The sequence below is a fragment of the Sarcophilus harrisii genome, chromosome 6 (assembly GCF_902635505.1).
Source record: "Sarcophilus harrisii chromosome 6, mSarHar1.11, whole genome shotgun sequence".
Classification (NCBI taxonomy): Eukaryota; Metazoa; Chordata; class Mammalia; order Dasyuromorphia; family Dasyuridae; genus Sarcophilus; species Sarcophilus harrisii.
The window spans coordinates 200325285-200349771 of record NC_045431.1 but is presented as its reverse complement, the minus strand read 5'-3'; the positions used below and the strand labels follow the sequence as shown (position 1 = coordinate 200349771).

The window sequence follows — 24487 nt, the reverse complement described above, 5'->3', positions numbered from 1 at the left end:
AAAAAAATGGAACAAAAGGTTTTGCAAGGGTGAATGTTGAAAACTATCTATGCATAAATTTTAAAAGTAAAAAGCTTTTTTAAAAAAGACAGAGAGAGAGAGAGAAAGAGAGAGAGAGCAAGAGCGAGAGCGAGCGCGAGCAAGTGTGTCCTGTGGGGACTAACTGGCTGAAGATGTTAAATCCAGAAAAAAGAAGACTTTGGGAATACATGATGGCTGTCTTCAAGTAAGGCAGTAATGCAGAAGGGTTAGACTGAGTCTGCTTAGTCTCATGGGACAGAACAGGAACCAACACATAGAAAATACGAGTTTCAGCTTCCTAACAACATGAGCTCACTGGGAAGTGGAAATGAGCTGTCCAGCACTAGCCACACACTCTAGAGGCTACGTAGCCATTCATGGATTCATAACCTCGGAGGTCGCTAGGGTTCCACGGCCCATAAGCTGGCATGGGGGTGATTGCCTCAGCCAGGGCTCGTGATACCCAAGGGCACTGATCCTCCCTGGTACATTAGGAGCATCAAGCCTCAGTCTCCTGCACAGATCTCTCAGGCCAGCCCCCTGCCTAATGGCTGATTCTCCATCATGGGATCCCTGAGAGTTGCTTACCCCAAACAATCCTACACTCAGAGAACTGACTCTTACTTCACCAAGCCATTCATTCTATTTTGAGGCAGCTCTGACTGTGAAGTTCTCCCAAATGTCAGGCAGAAATCTGTTCCCCTGCAACTTCTAACTGTCGCTCCCAAGATGAACAAAGCTAATCCCTCTTATACGCATCCATCCTCCAAATACTCGAAAATACTTATTGTACCCACTCTGTCCTCAAGCCTAAGTCTTCTCCTTTCTGGGATTAAACACCTGCAGTTGCTTCAGCCAGGTATCAAGGGGGCACCCTCCAGATCACCCTCCCTTGGTCCCCCTTAAAATGTGGTACCCAGAACTGAATACACTACTCCAGACATGTTCTGATCAGCACAGAGGACAATGGGACTGTCGCCTCCTGTGTCAGGGAGACTTGGGGCACAGCAGTTTTCTCATCTTGATTTGGTTCTGGACTTTCTGCTATGTTATACACAAGGTTCATGTTGACCTTGCAGTCTGATAAAATACCAAGTTGGTTTTGTTTTTTTTAAAACAAAGACTTCTCCAGCCATGTCCCTGCACCATTTCACCAGTTTTGCATTCATTCCTACTAAATGCCATCTTATTAGATCCATCCCACTGCTCTGGCTCACTGAGATATATTTGGAGACAGACTCTTGGGTATATTAGCTATCCTCCCATTTCATGTAAGGCTGAAAAGTATGGTTAATATGCCATCTATACTTTCATCTAACTAAGGCAAGGGTTCTTAATGTTTTGTGCACCATGGACTCTGTGGACAGCCTGGTGAAGCCTCATGGACCCCTTCTGAGAATAACAGACTGTTCCCTATATTCATAATTGAAGGAAATGCAAAATTTCCATTAAAAGTTAATGGCAAAAATGGGAATTTTTTTCCCTATCCAAGTTCACAAACCCCCTGAAATCTATCCAAGAACCTCTCAGGGATTTGTAGAACTCAGATTAAGACCCTCTGATCTAAGTTATAATAAAAACATTGAACACAACAGGACCCAGGACAGACAGAACTTTATAGCACTCTCCTAGAGACGACTCCAAGTTGAAATATGTTCATTAAAATCACTGCTCTGTCATTAAACCAATTCCAAGACTAAATGTACTTTCCTAGTGTTCGTATCTTTCCATATTGGTCATAAGAACCTCATGAGTGATTTTTGTCAGAGAAGTAGATTGGAATCAGATTATAGAGAGCCACAAATGCCAAGATAAGGCCCCCACTAAAGCCATATTCAGTAGGCAATGAATAGTCATGTAAGGATTAGAAATTGATTGGAGCTGTAGCTAAGAAAGATAATCTGGCAGGGAAGAGAGGGTCAAAATTGGAACCAGGTTAAGTCAGGTAAGAAGTAAATGCATTTGGTTCAAGAAGAAAGTCATGTTTTAATTCTTCATCAACCCATGCTGGTTCTCACTGATTACCAATTCCCTTCTGAAGTGCTCACAAATCATTCCTTTAATAATCTGCTCTAGAATTTCCCTCGAGGTTAGAATTTGTAAGAATCCATCTTCTCTTCTTTTTTGAAAATCAGCAAAACTTTGCCCCAGTCCAGTTCTGGGGTATCATTCACTGTTTTCCTGTAGTTCCTTCAAGATCCCTGATACAGGTTCAACAATCACATCTGCTGATTCTTTCAATAGCCTGTAAGATTCGGATTTACTACAATCTGCCCAGGATTTCAATGTTCATTTATCCACTTTTTCCCAACTCTCTCCCCAGTAGGAATCATCACTTTTATTGTTAGCAAAAATGGAAGCAAATTTAAAGGTGGTAAGATCTGTTTTCTCATAGATGTCTTTGAATATTGTGCTATGTCCCTTAAGCAGAGGGCCATTCCCTTCTATTATATTCTTCTGGCCCCCACTTAAAGCCAAAAATGTCCTTACAGTTGCCATTAACCATAGTTAATGGCTTCCCAAACCTCAAATCAACTTGATTTAAGAGTTCTTAATGTGATTATGACATGTTCCAAGTCCTCTACTCTCTCCCCGCCACACACACACACACACACACACACACACACACACACACTTCTTTTTTCAGTTTCTTGTCTTCAAATATCAGAGAGCTCCTAATGCAAGCACATCAGTTTTTTCAAATTCTCTTTTTTCCAATAAATTATTCATTCTTTGGAATTAATTATTGTTAATTAATTACTGGAAGCCTCTCATCTTTAATATTCTTTCCTTTTAGAATTTCAGGCCATGTTTATCTCTGAACTTTTAGAAGATCACATACCTACATGTGATTATATAGAACACACATGATAACATATATGATATATATATAACACATACATGTAATTTAATTTTAAAAGTTGGAAATATTATAATATCCTCTTTGACTGTGTTCCAGGTCAAGAGGGGACCAGAAGGAAGTTCACAAGATTTTCATCAGGTAGGTTGGAGGTTCACTGATGAGAGTGACAATTTTAATGAATAAATATCAGCCTGGAGTTGTTTTTAAGGAGAGTTCTGCCCCAAGATCCATTATATTCAGTATTTTTATTATGATTAAGTTATAGGAGCACATTTTGATGATGTGATCGATTCCTCATTTTCATTTAATAAACCAGCTCCTTTATGAACTTCGAGAATGAGCCGGCCCCTAGCAGATATATTTCCCCTTCATAAAGAAGACAGATAGAGGCACCCGGAACCTCCTTCTGTGAATAACGTAAGCCCAGGAGAGAATCTCACTCTCCTGGCTTTGGCTAGAGGCAGTCAGGGCGGGAGAAGGGGGATGGATGGGAGGCCTTCAAGAACGGGCAGGCTGTTTAATTCCCATCGAAGTAGCCCCTTTGTGGCAACTTAGGTTGGGTTAAGACACAGCCCAAGTCAAAGCAGCCAGCTCTCCCCATCTCCCCGCTCCTCTGCCTCGCCTCAGACCGAGGCTGAAAGCCCCCTCCCACCCCACGTGAGGCCGTATGTGGGCACAGCAGCAGCCTGAGGCAGCAACGAGGCTAATTCGTTTTGCCTCTTCATAAGTTGGGTATAATCGAATCGAACACAGGTCCTGGCCTGCCGTGCAGCCCCGGGGGCAGAGGGGGAGGGAGGCCGTGGGCCCAAGCTGCAGAGTTAGCACAGAGCTCCCACAGAGTGCACGTTTCCCATTACAGACAAACGCTTGTTGGAGAGAGTTGTGCTTTATTTTCAATGCACTCAAGTAAAATTTCAAAGGCCAAGGTCAGACGGCGCCAGGATGAAACAAGGGACGTGGGAATCCGAGCTCCGGAACTCTCACCTCAGTAAAGTCTAGATGTGACCGGGTACATCCGAGGCTCAAGTACCCCCACCATCAGAGCTGACAATGCACCGCATAAAGCATCGCCCCGGCCCAGAGAGCCCAGGGGATGCAGAGAGCCTGGTCTGGCCGGGCAAGGTCTAGTCAAATCCAGCTCCAACATTTCTTAGTACATCTAGGTCTGTGTTCTCTTCCGCAAAATGAGGCTAAAAATATCTGAAATCCCTTTCTTTTCTCACTGGGTTATTTTTTGAAGAAGGGGCTTTGGAGACTTAAAAGATAGATACATAACATAGATGCAAGATAGGTGTAAATATAGACGTACACACACACACACACATACAAATATATATATAACATTTGTCTTCATTCTGCTCAACTCAGTGAATAAAGTTGCTTTCCCCCGGTGAACCTCAGTTTCTTCCTCTGTAAAATGATAATCCTTGTTCTGATTGCCTTATCGGATTGTTGTGAGAAAAAATGCCTTATAAATTATAAAGGAACATAAGCTATTATTATATGAAATCAGAGAGCACTTTGGAAACCATAGAGCACCATATGTCAGTATAAGGGAAAATGTTTTTAACTCTTTCTTTTCCTGGACATGCAGGGAATGAGCTACTTCTCTTCCACTTAGCATCTTGTTCATTCTTCTCCTGGTGTCGGGTCTGACTATTCTAGATCAACACCAATGCTACAGATGGCGAGAGACGGCCGCGGGCCCCCAAATACGGCACGTGTGACGGGGGGGCTCAGTCACAGGGGGACAGACGATGCAGAGGCGGTCACTCACAGAAATGGCGACAGCACGAGGTGAAGGGGAGTCTCACTGGCTCTTTCCCTCCCTGCTTGATAAAGGAGGGTGTAAATGCATTGCCCCACACACACACTCAGTCTGCTCCCTGGGTCCCAGACTTCACCCAGTGACAGCTCATCTGGCTTAAGCAGCCATAAGCCGCAGCTCCCTGGGCTCTCAGCTACTCCGTCAGCTTCCATGAGGCCGTCTCACGCCACTGAAGAGATGGACGTCCAGCACCCCCCTCGCACCCTCCCTCTGCCTGGTCTGTGTCTAGGTTGCCACAAAACTGCTTCCCAGCCCTGAGCCCTCACGCAAGGGGCTCGGAGAGAAGGCGCTGACCGGGACAGGTGGGAACGTTGTCTGGGATGGCTGTGAGACCGAGGAGGGCTCGGGACTGTCCCACGGGCCAAGAGCAGAGCTAGGAGTGACTTGTGGGGGGGTGGAGGAAGGGGTAAAGGGGAGCCCGAAAGAAGGCACAGGGAGGACTGACACAGCAGCAGTGCTCGGGGATAACTCAGGAAAGGCCGTCCCAGCAACATTCCTGTGACTCGGGGGCCGTTATCTGCCTGGTCTGTCAGGGGAGGAAACTGAGGGAGAGAGTGACTCAATCCAAGGTCAAGCATATATATACACACACACATATGTATGTATGTATGTATGTATGTATATGTGTTTATATAATGTATATATGTACAGAGGACAAATCTTCTCTGAACTTTATAAACCTTAAATCACTATATATGTGATATATAATAATATAATCACTATATACATAATGTGAGTTATTATGAAAGTTGTTACTCATGAGGCAGCCAGATCTGACATCAAGAAGATCCGCCGCTTCCCACTGTGATGAGCCATGTGACCAAGTCATTAATAACAATACCTAACATATGGAGAGTTTGCATATATTGTCTCAAGTCTACTTCTCAATTTTCAGATGATGAAATTGAAACTTATTTCCACTCAAATGAAAGAGTGTTCCAAATCACTACTGATCAGAGAAATGCAAATTAAGACAACTCTGAGATACCTCTACACACCTGTCAGATTGGCTAAGATGGCAGGAAAAACTAATGATGAATATTGGAGGGGATGTGGGAAAACTGGGACACTGATGTATTTATTGTTGGTAGAGTTGTGAACTGATCCAACCCTTCTGGAGAGCAATCTGGAATTATGCCCCAAAAGTTATCAACTGTGCATACCCTTTAACCCAGCCGTGTTTCTACTGGGCTTATACCCCAAGGAGATACAAAAGAAGGGAAAGGGTCCTGTATGTGCATGAATGTTTGTGGCAGCTCTGTTTGTAGTGGCCAGAAGCTGGAAACTGAGCGGATGCCCATCAGTTGGAGAATGGTTGGGTAAATTGTGATATATGAATGTTATGGAATATTATTGTTCTGTAAGAAATGACCAGCAGGACGAATACAGAGAGACTTGGAGAGACTTATGTGAACTGATGCTGAGTGAAATGAGCAGAACCAGGAGATCATTATATACTTTAAACTGTTTGCATTTCTGTTTTTCTTCCCGGGTTATTTTTACCTTCTGAATCCAATTCTCCCTGTGCAACAAGAAAACTGTTTGGATCTGCACACATACATTGTATCTAGGATATACTACGACATATTTAACATATATAGGACTGCTTGCCATCTCGGGGAGGGGGTGGAGGGTGGGAGAGAAAAATCGGAACAGAAGTGAGTGCAAGGGATAATGTTGTAAAAAAAAAATTACCCTGGCATGGGTCCTGTCAATAAAAAGTTATTAAAAAAAAAGTCAAAAAAAATAATAAAAATTTTTTTTAAAAAGTCTATGTCTCTACAGTGTGTAACAAGGAGACGACAACGGCACTTACTTCCTGAGAATGTTGTGAGGACCAAATGAGGTAAGATAAGATGATAACATGAAAGGGACAGAACAAGAAGAGAGCTGCTCAAAAATGGAACTGGACTCTCTGTCTCTAATGATGTCTAATGGGAGCTGGAAGAACACCTGACAAAGACATTTTAGAGAGGGTTCTTGTGCCTGGGAGATGGCTCTTGAACTGGAGTACATGGGGTCTCTGAGGTCCCTTCTAGTTCAGAGATTGTAGGATCTTTTTTCTATCTCTCTTTGATCTAAGTGTGAAAACATAATTCACTTGATTAATCAACAGATCAAAGCTTCTACTGGGATACTGGCCTTCAAAGGAAGAGAACATATACAAATGTGCTAATTTTTTTCTCTCTCTCTCCTTTCCCTCCCTCTCCCCTTATTTTTATTTCCCTCTTTTGTGTATCTTTTTCCCTCCTCCCTCCCCTGTTTCTGTCTTTCTTTGTTTCTCTATCTCTTTTTCCCCTTCTCTTACTCTCCTTTTTCCCCTTCTCTTACTCTCCTTTTTCCTCTCTCTTATTTTCCCTCCCCCCTCTTTTCTCTCTGCCTCTGGGTCTTTCTCTTCCCCTCCTTCCCTCTCCCCATCCATTTCCCTCCCTCCCTCTCTCTCTGTCTCCCTCTTGCTGGCCCTTTTCCTTATCGCTCCATCTCTGTCTCTCATTTTCCCTTCCCTCTCTCCTCCCCCTCTCTCATTTTCTCCTTCCTCCATTCACACTCTGTCTATCCCCACCCCCTAAAAAAGCTTGCTTATTCCCTCTCCCCTACCCCACGTTCAACGGCTTTTGCTCCTTCTTCTCCCATTCCTAAGAATTCAATTAAAAGCCACTCCTCTGGGGGATGTGCAAGAACCTGATGAACGGCACGTCCAAGGCAAAACACTCGGGCTCACTAAACACCAGCCTGTGTTCCTCCCTTCCTGCCTTAATGGGATTTCACAGGCCCAGGAGCTCAGAGCTCTCCAAACTGAGAGAAAATCCATTTCTCCATCACCGGGTGAGAAGAGAACACAGGGCCTTTCCTCAGAGTGGGTACCTCGGGTAGAGAGCAGCCAGGGGACTGGCTCTTTGTAAAATTCTGCAGAAGGCAGGGAGGGAAAGGAAACCAAAAGAAACTGAGCTGTGAGCCAGGCCAGGCTCTTACCCTAGAGCTTCCAGTCTCAGTCTTCCTCCTAGCCGTCACTCACGAGTTCTCCTCAGGAAGCATCAGCCCCCGTGTATTCTGGATAGTTGGGAAAGGAAGGGTAGTGGGCAACATCTGAAGCAACTAGGAGTGGCCGCCTCCCTTACTAGACGTCTATTAGAATGTAAGCTCCTTAAGAACAGGTTGTAGTTTGGCCTTTCGGCCCTGAGACAAGTCCCTGACCTATAAGAACTTGGTAAGAAAGCTTATGGAGTAGAATCTCTCAAAAAGTCTCTGAGACTTAGTTTTCTTCTTAGCAAAATGAGGGGCTGGACTCAATGACCTCCAAGATGCAGCTCCATCAGCCCCACCCTGTCCCCACTGATTCCCGGGGCCAGTGGCCAGCTGGGTCAGTGTGAGAAGGGATGGGACACCAGAGAGATAACCTGGGGAACCGGGCAGCTATCGCTGTGCCTCCGACCCACCTGAGCCTCCTGCCAAACCATACCAGGTAAGGAACAACCTCAGGTCTCTGGGTGGAGAAAAAGAAACAGCAAAAAAAAAAAAAAAAAAAGAAAAGCATATCTTCTTTTGGAGAATTTTGCCTGAGAGAAAAATGGCATTTCCTGGAGGGGTCATGGCATGTCCCAGGGAAATCAAGACACGTCATAGTGAATAGGAGCATGGCCTGGGCAAACCCAAGCACATCCAAGACACAAGAACGAAGCTTGGGAAGAAAATAAGCTAAATAATGAGGCAGAAGCTCATTCCCAGCCAGACCCCCTGCTTTCCCGCAGCCCCCAAACACTCTATCTACTTCCCTCTCCCCAGCTGAGCTGCCTCCTCCCACATTTTTTCCTGCCTTTCCTCATTAGCAGCTCCCCACACCCACATCTTCAGAAGGCAATGGCTTTTTTAATTAGGTCAGCAACGAGGCCAGTTACCACTGATAGAACAAGCTGGGGCTTCCAGCCCGGGCCCCCCACCACCTCCTTGGCCAAGACGAGGAAGAAAAGGAATCCTGGCTGGACTCAGGACTCTCCTGCCTCTCACACTAAATCTACAGGCTTTTCCACGTTCATACGCTTACCTTTGGGCAACAGGGACTAGAAAAGGTCATGCATTATAGCGTCAGCTATCAGGTTCTGGGTCCCAAAGGCCAATTCAGCTTTTAAAGGGGCACCCACAGGTGCCTGCCCCTGCAAGGTTCTCCCAGCACCCAACCCACCTGGTACCCCTGCAATGGGAATGACTAGCTGAGCTTACCAACTATCCAAATCGGGCATCCCATTGTCGTCTGCCTGTCCCTGTTTCCCACTGGCCTGGCCTGGCTCCTCGGCTTAATCAATCAAGCTTTATGAAGTGCTGGGAAGTTTAGGGACCTCCCTCTGACTTAATGAAGGCCACAGTTCAGAAAGACAAATACCCAGCTCTAAAACCCATCAGGCTGCAAATAAGATACTCTTTGTGGTCCCCAAGAAAGGTGGTGAGGGGAGAGAAGGAAGGAGGTCATATTATTTATTATTATTATTTATATTATTGTTACATATATAATACATATTATGTTATACATGTTATTATGCTCAGTTCTTGTGAGAGCATATGGTTGCTTGATATAAACTACCATGTATTTGGGGCACAGTGAAACTCTAAGAGAAGCCTTCCCTGAGAGATCATCATAAATTCCTTGGTGACTGGTTTTGGAATTATAGGGCCTGAATGAGAATCCCAATGCCAATTTTTTGCCAATGACTAAAAGAGTGTTAAAGATTGGTTTTAGGTACAATTGGGGGGAAAAATTAATGTTATTTTTTTAAAAAAAAAAATCAAATTTAACCCCACCAACAACAGCAAACCAAGCAGAAACCGACCGGGACAAAAGTTGTTCTATGTCAGGAGCCCATCACTGCAAGGTCACGCTCATGTCTGAGTGTGACAGAATCGCCTGCTTTTACATTTCTGTCCTCCCTGGAAGAGGAAATCTCTGCTCTTTCTGGAAGAGAAACTGTATGTCAGGAGAGGAACACTTAGACTCAGAGAAGAAAGATAATTCCAAGTCTCCAGCTCTGGTACTTAACTCAAAGTGGTCATGAGCAAAATCATTTTAGCTCTCCGATTCCCAGAATAATCATTTGTAAAATGGGAGTCCTACTGCTGTCACTACCCGGCTTACAGAGTGGTTTAAAAAAAAAAAAAAAAAGCACTTTGTGAACCTGAAGGCTCCAAGGAATTATGATGGGATAGAGTCAAGGTTAGATTTGAGATTGCATTGTAGAGAAAATTCTCTGAAATTTATAATGTTTGAGAGCTGCCTAGGTTCCCTGAGAAATTAAAGTGAATGAAGAGGGAGCGCTAAGTGGCACACGCCCTGGAATCAAGAGACCATGAGTTCAAATAAACAAATACTGTGTGACCCTAGGTCAGTCACTAAATTAGAAGGAAGGAAGGAAAGAAGGAAAGAAGGAAAGAAAGGAAAGGAAAGGAAAGGAAAGGAAAGGAAAGGAAAGGAAAGGAAAGGAAGGAAGGAAGGAAGGAAGGAAGGAAGGAAGGAAGGAAGGAGAGGAGGGAGGGAGGGAGGGAGGGAGGGAAGGAGGGAGGGAGAGAGGGAGGGAGAAAGGGAGGAAGGGAGGGAAGGAGAGAAGGAGGGAAGAAGAGAAGGAGGGAGGAGGGAGGAAAAGGAGGGAGGGAGGGAGGGAGGGAGAAAGGGAGGAAGGAAGGAAAGAAGGAAAAAAGGAAGGAAGGAAGGAAAGGAGGAAGGAAGGAAGGGAGGAAGAAAGGAAGGAAGGAAGGAAGGAAGGAAGGAAGGAGGGAGGAAAGAAGGGAGAGAGGGAAGGAGGGAGGGAGGGAAGGAGGGAAGAAGGAGGGAAGGAAGAAAGGAGGGAAGGGAAGGGAGAGAGGGAGGGAGGAAGGGAGGAAGAAAGAGAAAAAAAGAAAGTCATACAATTAAGTATGCATCAGACGTGGGTCTAAAAACAGCTCTCTTTCTACTACACTGAGATGTTGCTGCTTCTGATGATGATGATTCAAGATAGCACTATAAGGAATGGCTGGAGAAATGGGCCCAGATTTGGGAAGATCTGAGTTAATTCACACACTGGCTGAGTGATATTGGACATAATTTTCCCCATCTTTAATGATTTTCCCTGGAAAAGGGCGATTCTTTAGCTGGAGTTCCCCACACCAATTAAAAGACAGATCTAAGGCAAAAAAATTAATTTTATATCGCAGCAGTAGAGAGGGTATTAATATGGCTGAGGTTAAGTCGCCAAGAAAACCGAGAGGGGTTGGCGGGAAGAAGGGACTGCATTTTCTAAATCTTTGAGGCCAGTTCTAAATTTTCCAGCTGCCCCTGTAACAGAGGGTCCTTTCTCTTACTGGGGGTGGGAATTGGCTGCCGTTACTTGGGACTGAAGGCCCGGAGATATTGCAAAGCTGTGAAATGGGATTCTAGGAAAGGGCCACTCCCCCAGTGGGTACTGCCAACCTGAGGATGACTCATCAACTGATGAAGAGGGGAAGTAGCTGGATCGGGCAGCTGGGCCCGACAGGTGCAAAATGTCTCATTGGACCCAGCCTGTGTCTCCCATGTCTCTGGCTTGAGCAGGCAAGAGCAGGGCTTGAAAGTTAATAGGGTGAGGGATGCTGCCAAGTTGGACTTGGGTGGAAGGTTCAAGAAGCCAGCTTCCCTCCCCCTTCCTCAATTTTCCTTTCCCCATTAAGCTGAGAAACAGGATTTTTTTTAAATGTAGGAAATCCTGAGAGGCTAGCTTTAAGGGACACAAATCACACGGCGGGTTTAGCGTTAAGGGGCACAAATCACGTGGCGGGTTTAGCTTTAAGGGGCACAAATCACGTGGCGGGTTTAGCTTTAAGGGGCACAAATCACGTGGCGGGTTTAGCTTTAAGGGGCACAAATCATGTGGCGGGTTTAGCTTTAAGGGGCACAAATCACGTGGCGGGTTTAGCTTTAAGGGGCACAAATCATGTGGCGGGTTTAGCTTTAAGGGGCACAAATCACGTGGCGGGTTTAGCTTTAAGGGGCACAAATCACATGGCAAGTTTGAGGTCTATAGACAGGCCGAAGTTAGTCCAGAGTCCAGAAATGAACTTCTTGGTCTCCATTCATTCAAGAGGCTGCTGGCCCAGGGCCAGAGCGGCAGCAGCGGCCGAGCTCCGGGGGTTCAAATAGAGCTCCCAAGTCTCTGTGAAACTACTGTCTCAGATTCAATCAATACAGGACTTTGCAGGAGCTCACGACAAGCGGAGGAGGCAGCTATTGAGAATATGGTTGTCCCCATTTTAAAGATCAGGGAAGAGAAGTTCAGGAGATTTGGGGGTTTTAAACCCCAATTATATATTGGGTGAATTACAAAGAAAGAGGCAAGTTGGTTAATGCGAAGTCTAAGGACACATTTTGATTCTCTTAGGGTCTGGGGAAATCAGAGTTGTAGAAATCAGCAAAGAAAGAAGCCCTTTGGGAAGGCACGGAGGAGCGGTGGGGTTCTTTACATCTTCAAACAGGGGGTGTCTACAAGGACCCTCACCAAGCCCAGAGACAAGCCTGCAAGGAAGGAACAAGATGCTCTGGATCGGGCTCACTGCCCACCTCAGAGGGGGACTCTGGCACTGGAAGGAGGGCCCGGACCGGTCATTTCCTAGAGTCTGCTCCGGGAACCCCGCCCGGCTGCCTCCCTTGGCCACCTGCCACCCCCACGGACATGCAGACGCTCCACCAGGAAAGGGCTGGAGGTTTATTTTTGGTCTCAGCCGAGGAGCCACGGGGAGAGTGCCGTGGAGTGGTGCTCCCATTTATTTAAAACCACTAGAAACAGCAGAGCTCCAGGCTCCAGGAGGAGCGGAACCCCTAAGCCCCCGACCCCGCTCCCCGGCCTGCTTTCCTGGGGCTCCTTGCTTCGAAATGAAACAATCCCAGGGAAAACAGGGCAGGTGGTTGGCATCACGGGCGCTTTCCAAGGGAAGAATGCCCCTGGGAGTGCCAGTCACAGGAAAGTTAGCTCCACCACATGCCGTGTTCCGCTCCCAGAGCCTGGAACTTTCAGCTCCTTGTCCAAAACAAAACTGCCTCCAGTTCTGTTCTACCAGGACCGTGTCAATTCCTCCCCCTTTTCTGGGTCTCAGCTTCCCCACCTATAAAATTAGAGGGTTGGATTTACCTTCTAGGGTTTAAAGCTCAAACTTCTTTACCCGTGAGTTTGCAGTGGAAGCAGTGAGCCCCCAAGGACGGAGCCTTTTCTGTCTCACTGTACCCTGGGTGCTCAGTTCACAGTAGGCACTCAATGAGTTTTTGCTGAATTGAGTCAAAGAAGGGAGCAAAACTCCACACCATTAAGAGACGCCACGTGAACCCCAGACTCCTGAGTGACTTTACAAGTATATCCCAAAGGGCCTATCCCAGCGACCCACCATAGAAATGGTCTGAAGGCCAGGGAGGAGGGGGACCAGCTGCAGACCCCAAGCTCATTAAATCAGAACATGCTAGAGCCAAAAGGGCAGTCCTTTGAGAAGAGCTGGTCTAAACCTCTCATCTGACAAAGAGGGCAGGGACTTGTAAGGTCATTCTGGGAGTTAGCTCCCAGCAGAGCTGCCAGATTAAAATCTCAGGTTCCTGATGCCCACAAAGGTGCCACCCACGGTCAAGCTACAAGTGCTGTGAAGGTCCAGCTGGAGCACCAGCTGCCAAGCAGACCCAGTCAGAGGAAAGGATTGCTTGTGGAAGAGCTGGAGGCAGTGAAAGGCTGGCACCTGAGGTCATGGAGATGTCAAAGCTGATGGGAGATGCAGAAGGAGGGAAGGTTGAAACAAACTGGGGAAAACACTCACAGAAGGGGTGAGAAAGATAACCAAAATCTGTGTTTCCATTAAAAAATTGATATTAGATTGCTTGCCATCTTGGGGAGAAGGGAAGGGGGAGGAGAGGGAGAAAAAACTGGAACACAAGGTTTTACAAAAGGGATTGTTGAAAACTAGCTTTGTGTGTATTTGAAAAAATAAAATACTATTTAATTTTAAAAACAACAACTCTTTCCCTCAAACAGCAGAAAGGTTTCTTTTCCACAAGCTAGAATGGGGCAGGCAAAGTGTCAGCCCTCAGCCCATAGGGAGAAGCCCAAAAAGGCATCCTGAGCTTCCCTAACCTTGTCCTGTCCTCCCCCCACTTTGTGGGCTACCAGCACCTGCCTCAACTCTCCCATATGCAGGGTCCTGCCATCCCCCATTCCCCCTCCAGGTGAGATGCTGCCTTTGACATTGTTAAGATGCAAAAGTTGTGATTACCTCAGTGGAGAGAAGACATCTCCCAAAGGAGGGCCAGTGAGAAATAAGAAGGGCCAAAAAGTGGGGATCTCTCTGAAAAAAACTAATTATCTACACTCTCAGAATCTTCTCCTTGGCACGGTGACACTGCCTGCTCCCATGCATTAAATCACTAAATTTAAAGCTGGAAGGGACCTTGTTGAGATTTGGAGACATTTTTAGTCACATTTGACTCTTCATGACCCCTTTTGGGAGTTTCTTGGCAAAGATACCAGAGTAATTGGCCATTTCCTTCTCCAGTTCATTTTACAGATGAGGAAACTGAGGCAAACAGGAAACTTGCCCAAAGTCACATGACTCATAAGTGTCTGAGGCCAGATTTGAACTTAGGAAGATGTGTCTTTCTGCCTTCTGGCACTCTATCCATTTCTCCCCCTGGCTGCCCTTAAAAAGGGTCCTTAGAAGCCATAATGTCCAACATTTTACACAAGAGGAAACTAAGGTAGGTGGAGGCTAAATGATTTGCTTAAGTGTCTGAAATGGGATTTGAATTGAGGTCTTCTTGATTCCAAATCCAGAACCTTACTCACACTGCCCCACCTCCACCAAAAGGATTCATTATCTCCATCATTAATCATTGAGCAAGCATTTCAAAAAGCCCCAGGTGGTCATAGTTTGGGCCCTAATTGACTCAGTGAATGTAAGGAGCAACTGTTGAGGAGAAACTGCAGAGGGTCTTTCCCCCTCAGACTGGATTTTGGGGAGGTCTAAGTAAAAAGGCCATTCTTTGTCTCAATCTTACCTAGCCTTCATCATTGGGCATTACCTCAGTCCAACTGACCTGCTGAAATCCTTAGCTTGAAGAAGCCAAGGTCTCCCACTGCTATCTCCAGTCATCTTGATCTATATCTAGTCACTCAGCCCAGATGGTTCCAGGAAGAAGGTGAGACTGCTGACTTTGCACAGCCCTCCCTCATTTAAGTCCACTTCACCTCCCTTTTATCACCAAGAATGAAAGCCAAATTATGGACTAGGAACCACCTAGTACTAAGGACAAAAATGAATGTGGTATGGATCCATGAGGAGTTCACATAGCAACCCAGAGGCTTCTGGGTTGGATATCCCCTGATAAGGGGAGATCATCATAATGTGATTTGTGGTACAACAGTTAGACTCAATAGAGAGTGTAGGGGTGGGGCAGAAAAAAGTGGGGACAGTCATCACTCTTGGGAATGTCCCTCTGCTAGCCAAAGAAGTTCTCAATGGGCACCTTCTCACTGTCCTCTCATTTCACAGTCTCCCACCCCAAGAAACAGTTCTCTCACCATGGGTGGGAATTCTGTATTCTTATAGTATATAAGTCATTGCACTACTGTAAGGTAGGAGGCTAAGAAGGGTGGCTCCCTGATAGAAGGGAAAAAAGAATTGAGACGTGAATCTTCAACATGTGAACATGAATGAATGAGGGTGGGCAGCGAACGGGGATAACGAACAGGTCACTGGACCCACCTTCGACCCCTCCAGCTCTGTGGATGGAATGAATGTTACATAGATCCTAAGTGAGGAGACAAGCTTCTATAGGAGGTTCAGAAGGAGGCCCCGGCGGGGCCTTTCTACTAAAATGCTGAGATCTGGTGAGTTACAATGGACTTGAGAGTATGGAGGAGAATAATTTTAGTCACGGCTGTAGCACTTCCTCTGGGTCTCCTCTGTACAAGGAGAACAGGATACCCTTACAGAGATCAGAGGATACTCTAGCACATGGAAATCCCCCAGTCTGGTGGTTTTTCCATTTTTACCACACTGACTTTCAGAGTGGGGTTAAAAAAAAACCTGGGGTTCTCCTTCTGAACTTTTGCCACGTAAATGTAAGCTGTCGTGCCAGTTAAAAGCAGTGAACAGAGACACCTTGGGATGCCAGTGCGAGTCCCAATTTCATCTAAAGGGAGGTCCAGTTTCAGAGTCTGCTTACAGGGCATCTCTGCCCAGTCAGCTGGGATTGGCTAAGAAGGATCTCTCCTCCTCTTTGTCAACTTGACAACCTTAAGCTTCTGAAATGGGTTTTGTTTTACAACTCTTTCTCCTTTAATTCCCTGGGAAAGCTCTGAAGCCAGGATTTATCTCCGCTAAATTAAAGTAGCATCTGCTAATGTCCAGCTCTGGAAGGGAGGGGTAGTGTGGGAGAAGAGTGAAGGGTGTGGACTAAACACTCTCAAGCCAAAGATCATCAGAAATAAGAAAGGAAAGAAACTCTTTGGAGAAGCTAGATGGGCAACAAATATCCCCCACTGGGTTCTTAGCAGTGGGGTACCCTGGGGGTACTGGACTGTTGGGGGCGTTATCCTGCTACAGGACAAGGTGAACCAAGATTCGCTCTCTCTCTAAGGGAGGGTCACATTGCTAAGGCTATATTGGGATTACTGGTTTCTCTTTCTACACAGATTCCATCTTATTCTGAATTTATTCCCTCCCCCTCCCCCTAAAAAAAGATTCTCAATCATCATTTCTGCCATCTTGTTTTTTCTTTTGTTTTTTCATTTCTCTAAAAGGGTACAGGGAAGAGGAAATGGGAGGCTATCCTCCTTAGAATATCCTCTCTGGGGATCAGATTTTGCTTCCCATAACAGAGGGCCCTGAATTTGGGGGACCAGATGTATAAGGTGTCTCAATGCTCAAAGCACTTAGGTTTTACTATCCAAGCCTGAGCTTACCCAGAACCAGTACTTAAGGTGTGAGCCCCAAATCAAAAGACTTCTCAGGAATTTGTCCCCCCCTCCAAAATAGTTTCACTCCAGATTCTCCAAACCCACACCAGAGCCTCAATGAATGAGACTGAAAGCATTTTTGGCGATCACAATCACCTCGGAAAGACCTTTCCTCTTCCGAAAAACACTGCCCCCCACAATTGACTGAGTCCCAGCAGCAGCTGGCACCCAAGAAGAGCTCACCCATTCATTCCTTAGTCCTGACTGCTTCTGTGGTTGAGGGGTGAGGGCCAGACGGGCAAGGAATGAGGACAGGAATAAGGAAGCCTCCCCCGCCACCCTCCCAGGCCTGGCCCAGCTTCCTCAATGACTGTCTAACCCCCAGCTGTCAGGCCAGGACAACAGGAGAACTGGTATCCAAGGGGTTCTCAGAAGCAAAATGTTCCCTTGTAGGAACAGCTCCCCCCTCTATTCAGAGGGGCATGACTTGGCCAGGCTCTAGATTCACAGGCCAGAGGAGTCAAAAGAGGGAGCAGATGTGGGACCGTGCTAAATGGCGGGACGTGTGAGCCTGTGAGCAACTCCATTCCTGAATCTGAAGGTGACTGTGTCCTATGAGAGTTTCGATGGCTTGGGGAGGGGAACAGTTGGGGCGGATGGGGGGGTGCCTGCAGTTAGAATCGGCCCTAAAAGCACGAGGGAAAAGCTTCCCGCTCCATACGAGCCTGGGGAAAGAGAAGAGAGCCCCTTAAATTCACCCCAAAGAGGTTTGCTGACAGATCTGGCTTTAAGAAGCCTCTGGGTGCTTCTAACTGGTTTCTGCTAGAGAATACCTTAGAAAGCTTTGTGTCTGGAGGTGGTAAATATCATCAGAACGGCTCCCTGGAGCAAGTTTTGTAAAGAAGGAAAGGGACAGGACTCTAGATATATTCCGAGGGGCTAAGGGGATCCTAATTCTATCCCAAGCCTGGCTGCCTTGTGGCAGGCTGGGGATAGAACCAGACACTTTCACGCGTCCTTGCGCCTGAGGGGGCAGGTGTCCCAAGCATCCCCTCTCCCCTCCCCACAAGGCCTGGGACCCCCTTGGGCAAGCAGCTCCTCGGTGTCCAGCACCTTTGACGCACATGCTTCTGGAGGAGAGGCAGGGAGACTGACTCTGTAGTCCATGGCAACGAGGAACCAATGGGAGGCCAGGGAGAGGGGGCTGCCATGGCGACATGGCCATAATCAGCTCTCCTCGCCAGCAGCAGCGAGGTGGGGGCTGGACCCGAATGGAGGGGAGAGCGGAGGCAGAGGTGGAGGGGTGCTCCAGGCGCGCGGCTCGGGCTCCGCGGGCAGAAAGCCCAGCCTGGGTCCTGCACGCGGCTCCCCGCTGGGGTCCGGCGGAGGGAGGGGCGGGGTAGAATAACTCCCCACTCAGAGCCCGAGTTTATGAATGGGTGAGCAGCGTTTCCCCCGCACCTCTCCGAGAACCTGCGTCCGTCCCTCGGCTGGAGGGAGCCTCATTCTGCCACAACCACGGGCGCAGTGGGGGGAGGGGTTCCCCATTTTCTCGCTTAATCTCCTATCCTTCTCCCTCCCGGAGAGGGGTCACAGAGTTCAGCTCTAGGAGGGCTTTGAGACCCCCAGGTCCCCCGTGGTCTCGAGGAGGAAGAAACCCGGCGGCAGAGCACAGCCGAGCCGGCTCTTTCCAGCGCACCCCGGACCCCCCGAGTGCGCGGCTCGCGGCCATCGGCCAGGGCGTCCCCCCCATCCCCGGGGTCCCGCGTGCCCGGCCGGGCCGCAGGGGGACGGGGACGCGGCGGGGGCCCCGTACCTGTAGCGGATCCAGTCGGAGTGGTGCTTGGAGGTCATGTCTCCCGGGGGGGCCGGGCCGCCGGCGGCTGGGGAGGCGGGGGCCCCGGGCCGGCGGGGCCTCGGGGGGCTGCTTCGCGCGCCCTGCTCAGCTCCCGGGGGCTCCGCCCGGGCCGCCTCCGCATCGTCCGCCGGCGGGCTGCCGGGGGACAGTTCGAGGGGGGGCGCGGGCTGAGTCCCGCCGCGGGCTCACTCCCGCCGCGGCCCGTCTGCCTTCTCCCCGGGCCCCGGCCCCGGCTCCGGCTCCGGCCCGGGCTGCGGCCGCATGGGCCGGGGGAGGGGCTGCGGGGCGCGCCGAGGGGCGCTCGGGCCCGGCCGCGGGGGAGGCGGGGGTCCCCGGGCAGCGCGCGCGAGGCCGGAGCTGGGCGTCCGGGCGGGCTGAGTGTGAGTCTGTGGGCGCGCGTGTGTGTCCGTGTCTGTGTGCGCGCCCCGCCCCGATCCGCTCGGTGCGCCCGCCCCCGCCCGCTCGCGCAGGACGCGCCCCCCGCTCCCCCCCAGCCGCAGCCCCTCCCCGCCCTCCCCTGCAGGGCCCGGGGGGATGGAGAGAGGGTCGCGGATGGGAGGGAGGGCGACGATGGAGGGGATGGGGGATGGGCTGGCGGGGGGCCAGCACCCCGGGCCCCTCCACCTCCAGCGCGCGCAGCTCCCGGCCGGACGCGGCACGTTTGGGTGTAAGAAATGGACGGAACCGTATAATCCCCGCTCCCCCCCGCCCCCGGCTCCGTGTTCAAAACCTCGCGCAGCCCCATCTCTGCGGAGCCCGGAGGGGCGAGGGCGAGGTCCGCGGAGGCCGGGACGCCGGGGTCAGGAAACCGGAGCCCGGTCCCGGCTTCCAAGGGCCGGGCCGCGCGCCCCTTAGCAAGCCCTGCTCCCCCGAACCCCCGTCCCCCCGGGACGCTGACGCCCCTCGGCAGACTTGCTGGCCCTGGCGGGTCCCGGGGAACGGCACGGAGGGAAGAAGGGGGCTGGGGGAAGTAAGGTCCGAGGGGCGAGCCCGTCTGGCCACGGCAAGCTTGGACCAGATGCAGAACCGAAGGGCCAACTTTCGAGAAGGGGCGGGGAGGGAGAAGGGGGGGGGGGCTCACACCTAAAAGACCACAGGTCCTTGAAACAGATGTAGAAACGAGGTGCCCTGTTCCTTTCCTGAGTCTGGGGACCCCGCCAAGGATAACCCGACACTATGGGGCAGCACAGCCAGCCATCCGCAGAGAAAAGGCGAGGTCCGGATTCGCGGGACCCCCGGCCTCTCCCAGATCTAAATCCGTGCCCTCGGATCCCCTGGCACAGAAGGACGTCCTGCACTCGGTGCCTGCTGAATAAAGGCACCTCGGAGGAATCGGAAACGGAGGGGACGCCTCGGCTGGGGAACATGAATGGCATGGAATAGGAAATGATGAGAGGCTGAGCTCAGAAAATCCTGGAAAGACTCGCACGAACTGATGCGGAGGGAAGCGAGTAGAACCAGGAGAGCCTTGTACACAGTAACAGCGAGCCTGGGGGAGGATCTACTGTGACAGACTTGGCTCTTCTCAGCAAAGCAGTGATCCGAGGCAGTTCCCAGAGACTTGGGATGGAAAACGCCATCCGCATCCGGAGCGAGAACCAAGGGGACTAAATGCAGATATTCTCACCTCTTTGTTTGCTTTTCCTTTCTCGTGTTTTTTCCCTTTTGTTCTGATTTTTCCTTCACAACGTGACAAATATGGAAATGTGTTCAAAATGATTGTGCATATATAATCTATACCAGATTGCTTGCTGGTTTGGGGAGGGGGAAGTAAGGGAAGGAGGGAAAAAATCTGGAACACAAAAGTCTTATAAAAATAAATGTTGAAAGCTTTTACATATAATAAGAAAAATAAAATACTATTGAGGAAAAAATTAGTCCTGTCAAATGGATGGATGGCAATGTGATTAAGTAGAAAAGTCATATATTTGTTGATAAGAGACATTCGAGAATGTCTAATTACCAAGTAGTGGAGTCAGGATTTGTACCCAAATCCTCTGATTGACTGGGTTCATACCTTGGCTCAGCCACTTACTGGCTGTATCTCCCCACCGAATCATTCTATTTTGGCAGGCCCCCATTTCCTCCTCTGCAAAATGAAGAAATTAGACTAAACCAAGCATTCTTGACCTTTTGTGTGTCATGGACTCCTTTGGCTGTCTGAGTGCCTGAATCTCCTCTCAGAAAATATTTTAAATACGTTAAATAAAATATGCAGAATTACAAGGAAAATCACAGGTTGGTGAAAATAAAGTTGCAATTTTAATTTTTTCCCTTCTAAAATTGTGGACTCCCTGAAATCTAAGAACTGTTCTCTAAGATTCCTTCCCCCCAGAAACTTTATGAGTGTTCCCCAAGCAGATACAGCCCCAGCCTGAGGAGAGAGTGGCCAGAAGGAAGAGCCTTACAGAATGTTAGAACGGATAATGTAATGCCAAAGTTCCCTTTTAATGGGGTGACCAGTTCCTCCATTTGTCCTATTTCATAATTCTTCCTTAGGTTATGACTGTCCCCTCTTAATGGTTGAGATAAAGGTTTTATAGCCATTCCTTAATGTCATTAGAATATCAGTAACCTCCATCTATGAGGTTATCCCCACCTAGGTGTCTGCATTATGTCATTGTTCTTGTTATTCCATAAAAGGCTTGCTGTCCCGATACTAGACTCTTTGAGATGATAGTCTAGGGATCCATTGGTCCCAGTATTTCTCTCCATTTAATAAACTATTGAATTGGTCTCTAATATCTGTCTTGCTCAGTTTCTTTTGGCATTACAATAGAAATCTTAGAAATCATCTAATCACAGAATCAAAAAAAAAAAAAAACCCAAATCGACAATTTTGAGAACTGGAAAGAATCTCTCAGTCCTCTTGACTACTCCAGTGTATTAAAGGAATCTCCACTATAAAATACCAAATGTTCTCTCCTTCAAGACCAACCTAGTCATTTTACAAATGAAAAAACAAGTCTAGAGAAGGAAATTATTTATCTAAGGTCACCCAAGCTAATTAATGCAAAAAAATAGGACTTGATTCTCAGACTTTATAACTCATGTGGAAAAGACATCATCTGTCTGGCCAAAGGAAAGATCATGGAACAGAAATGCAAGCTCTAGCCTTATAAATCCTGTTGAATCACTGTTACCTTGAGCCATTATCATTCTCCAGGACTCAGTTTCTTCATCCAGAAGAGGATAACAGGATTATCCCCTCTTCCTTCTTGAGGAGGATCCTATTTATTTGTTGTAATGGAAACACTGAATGATACCATGTAATTCCTCCTCTCCCTAAGGGACAAATATAGTGCCCTCACTTCTTGTCCAAATGGGTCTAGGCCATTCAGGGCTCCTTCTCCCTTCTCTCCTCACCCCATACTACCGAGGGATCCCCAAAGCCAGGGCAGCAGTTAGGGAGGCAGCTGGCATAGCAGATGAAGTGCTATGACTGAATAAACCAACCTTTCTCTCCCCAGTACTAGCCTCAACTGACTTTAGTTAATCAGCCTTGGCCTGGTAAGTACACGATGGAAGTGGGGAGAACAGACAAAAAAAGCTGTTGGATTTTCAAAAGCATTTGCCAGAGAAAGCCTTCTCCTCTCTTCATCCCTCTTCCTCCTCCTCCTCACTGTATTATGGAATCAGCACCGATCCCCTAATCCCTCTCGATGGGATCCCCCACCATGTTGTAGAATGTGCACCAGTCACTTGCAAACGTACCGAGCAATTTGCCCTGCTCCTTGTTCCCTTACTGGGCATGTGTGGCCAGTGCCAGGGCTTGCTCTGATCTCTCGGCACCCACACGCAACCCTGGCAACTTCTGCCTTGTCACCTGCACCTAGACCTAACTCTAGACATCCTCCAAGAAAGCCTCCCTGACTCCTTTCCCATCCACCCCCAGCCCACAATTATCTCTCTTCTCAAATCCCATAATACTTAGTTGTACCAGTCCCCGGGCACTTAGGGAGAGCAGTCTGCAAGTAATTTCCCACTCTGTCTGTGCATGTATGTCCTATCTCCCATGACAAGATGCAGCCAGAACAAGGGCAATATCGCCTCTCTGTCTCCCTCCATGCCCTGGCAACCCAAAAAGCACGGGGGCTAAATGAATTTTTGTTGACTGACTATCTGTCAACTGCTTAGATCAGTCCCTGAGGGCATACAGTGAGCAGACCTAAGATGAATCATTTGAAGAAGACAGCCAACAGCCCAATTTCCCCGGGGGCAAAGTAGGACATTTATTCTTATCCTTTAAGATTCTCTTCTCTTTCCTCCTCCGCCTGCCTTGCAAGGGGGTAAGGTCTGCACAAAGCCCGGGGTCCGCTTTTCTGGCTTCAAGTCTCAGTCAAACCTGCAGAGGCTCGTTCTTTTTCATCTAAACCCCTAGCCAGACACTGCACTAGCCTCTGGGGCCAAGCAGTGGGAGTTTCATTGTTCTTCCATATGACAGCCCCCAGATTTTCATTCAAAGACGGCAAATAAAGGCAGATAGTTCTGCAGAAGGAAAAGACTATTGAAAGACTGGGCTCCGAGGCTCCCATACTTTGCCATTTCCAAGCTATGTGACCTTAACTAAGTCACTTCTCTCTGAGCCTCAGTCACATCATCTAAAAAATGGGTGATTAAAGTATAATTTAAATAGTGTCCCTGTTAGCTATCAATAAGAAGAAAGTCTCCATATACACAAAAGTATTTGTAGCACCATATTTTTTGTGATAACAAAGAATTGGAAGCATGGATACTTATCAAATGGGGACAGCTGAACATACTTTTGTACATGAATGTGATGGGATTGCATTGTGTAATAAGTGTGTGAACAGAGAATCATGAGAAGATTCAGAAGAACCGATGAAGAGTAAAGTAAGCAGAACCAAGAAAACAATATATACCCTGATGACAACAATGTAAGTGGGAAGAACCACACACCAAAAGTTAAAAAATGAATATAACAAATGATAAAGATCAAGTCACACCAGCCCTGAAGTCAGGAGGACCTGAGTTCAAATCTGACCTCAGACACTGAACACTGTCTGCTTGTATAACCCTGGGCAAGTCACTTAACCCCAGTTGCATCAGCCAAAAAAAAAAAAAAAAAAATCAAGTTAAGATTAAATGGGAAATGAGGAGACACGCCCAGCCCACCCTTTCATGGAGATGAAGGAGACACAGGTGTCACACTTTGCACAGGTTTTTGAATTTTTTTTTGAATATATCAATTATGCTCATTCTTCCCTTTATCTTAAAAAAAATACCCTTTTTACATGGGATAGCTCTCTGGGAGGGAAAGAAGAAGGGGGAGGGATACTTAATATAATTATCATGAGGAAAGAAACAAAACATCACTAAAAACTTAAGACAAAAATAATGTGCCCTCTAGGTCCAAAAGCCCACAATTCCTCGTCTTCCTTTATTCTTCTCTAAATTAAATCATGTCAGCACCTTCACCTGATACTTATGAGATCCTGTCAAGTCCATACCTGCTTTGATGTGTGATGTGCAAGACTGAACACAGAATCCTAGATGTGATGTGACCAGGGCCGTGTCTTCTTGTCCCAAGAGAACATGGGTCAATGCAGAGCCCTAAAGGTGATGTCAGAAACCCAAGTTTCTGCAACTTTCAATATGATCTGTGGGATCTTAGGCAACTCAGTAAACTTCTGGTTTAGTTCATATAGTAAAGGTTTGAACTGTGTAATCTCTGGTCCCTTCCAGCCCTAAATCTCTGAACGTCAAAGACCTTCCTCCCTCTGGACACCATCTGCTCCCAGTGCATCCCAAGATCCTAAAGAATTCTTGCCTGCTTGACTACACAGGACTCAACCCTCTCCTTCCTCTTGAATCCTTAGGATGGAATGAAGTGTTAAAATCATCTAGCTCCCAGAAATGGAAAAGAGGCAAAAACCAGCCTTTCCTGATCCTTAAAAACTGTTGGGAAGGAGGCCGTCATAGGGCTGGGAAATCTCTCTCTTGGAGATACTTGTGGTGTGGGGAAA

The 24487-nt window shown here is 47.9% G+C and overlaps 1 protein-coding gene across 5 annotated transcripts in view; it reads right to left on the bottom strand.

Annotated features, from left to right (window-relative positions):
• Positions 1 to 24487, bottom strand: part of TUB (TUB bipartite transcription factor) — a 132008-nt gene that overhangs the window by 47187 nt on the left and 60334 nt on the right. Inside the window, exon 1 of one of the 5 annotated variants that reach the window (XM_031942414.1) lies at positions 18459 to 18763. The exons of the other annotated variants lie outside the window; for them this stretch is intronic. Within the exon in view, the coding sequence (XP_031798274.1) occupies positions 18459 to 18496 (38 nt within the window). The 5' untranslated portion in view covers positions 18497 to 18763. Of the gene's footprint in view, positions 1 to 18458; positions 18764 to 24487 lie in introns of those variants that run through there. 5 annotated transcript variants of the gene reach the window in all.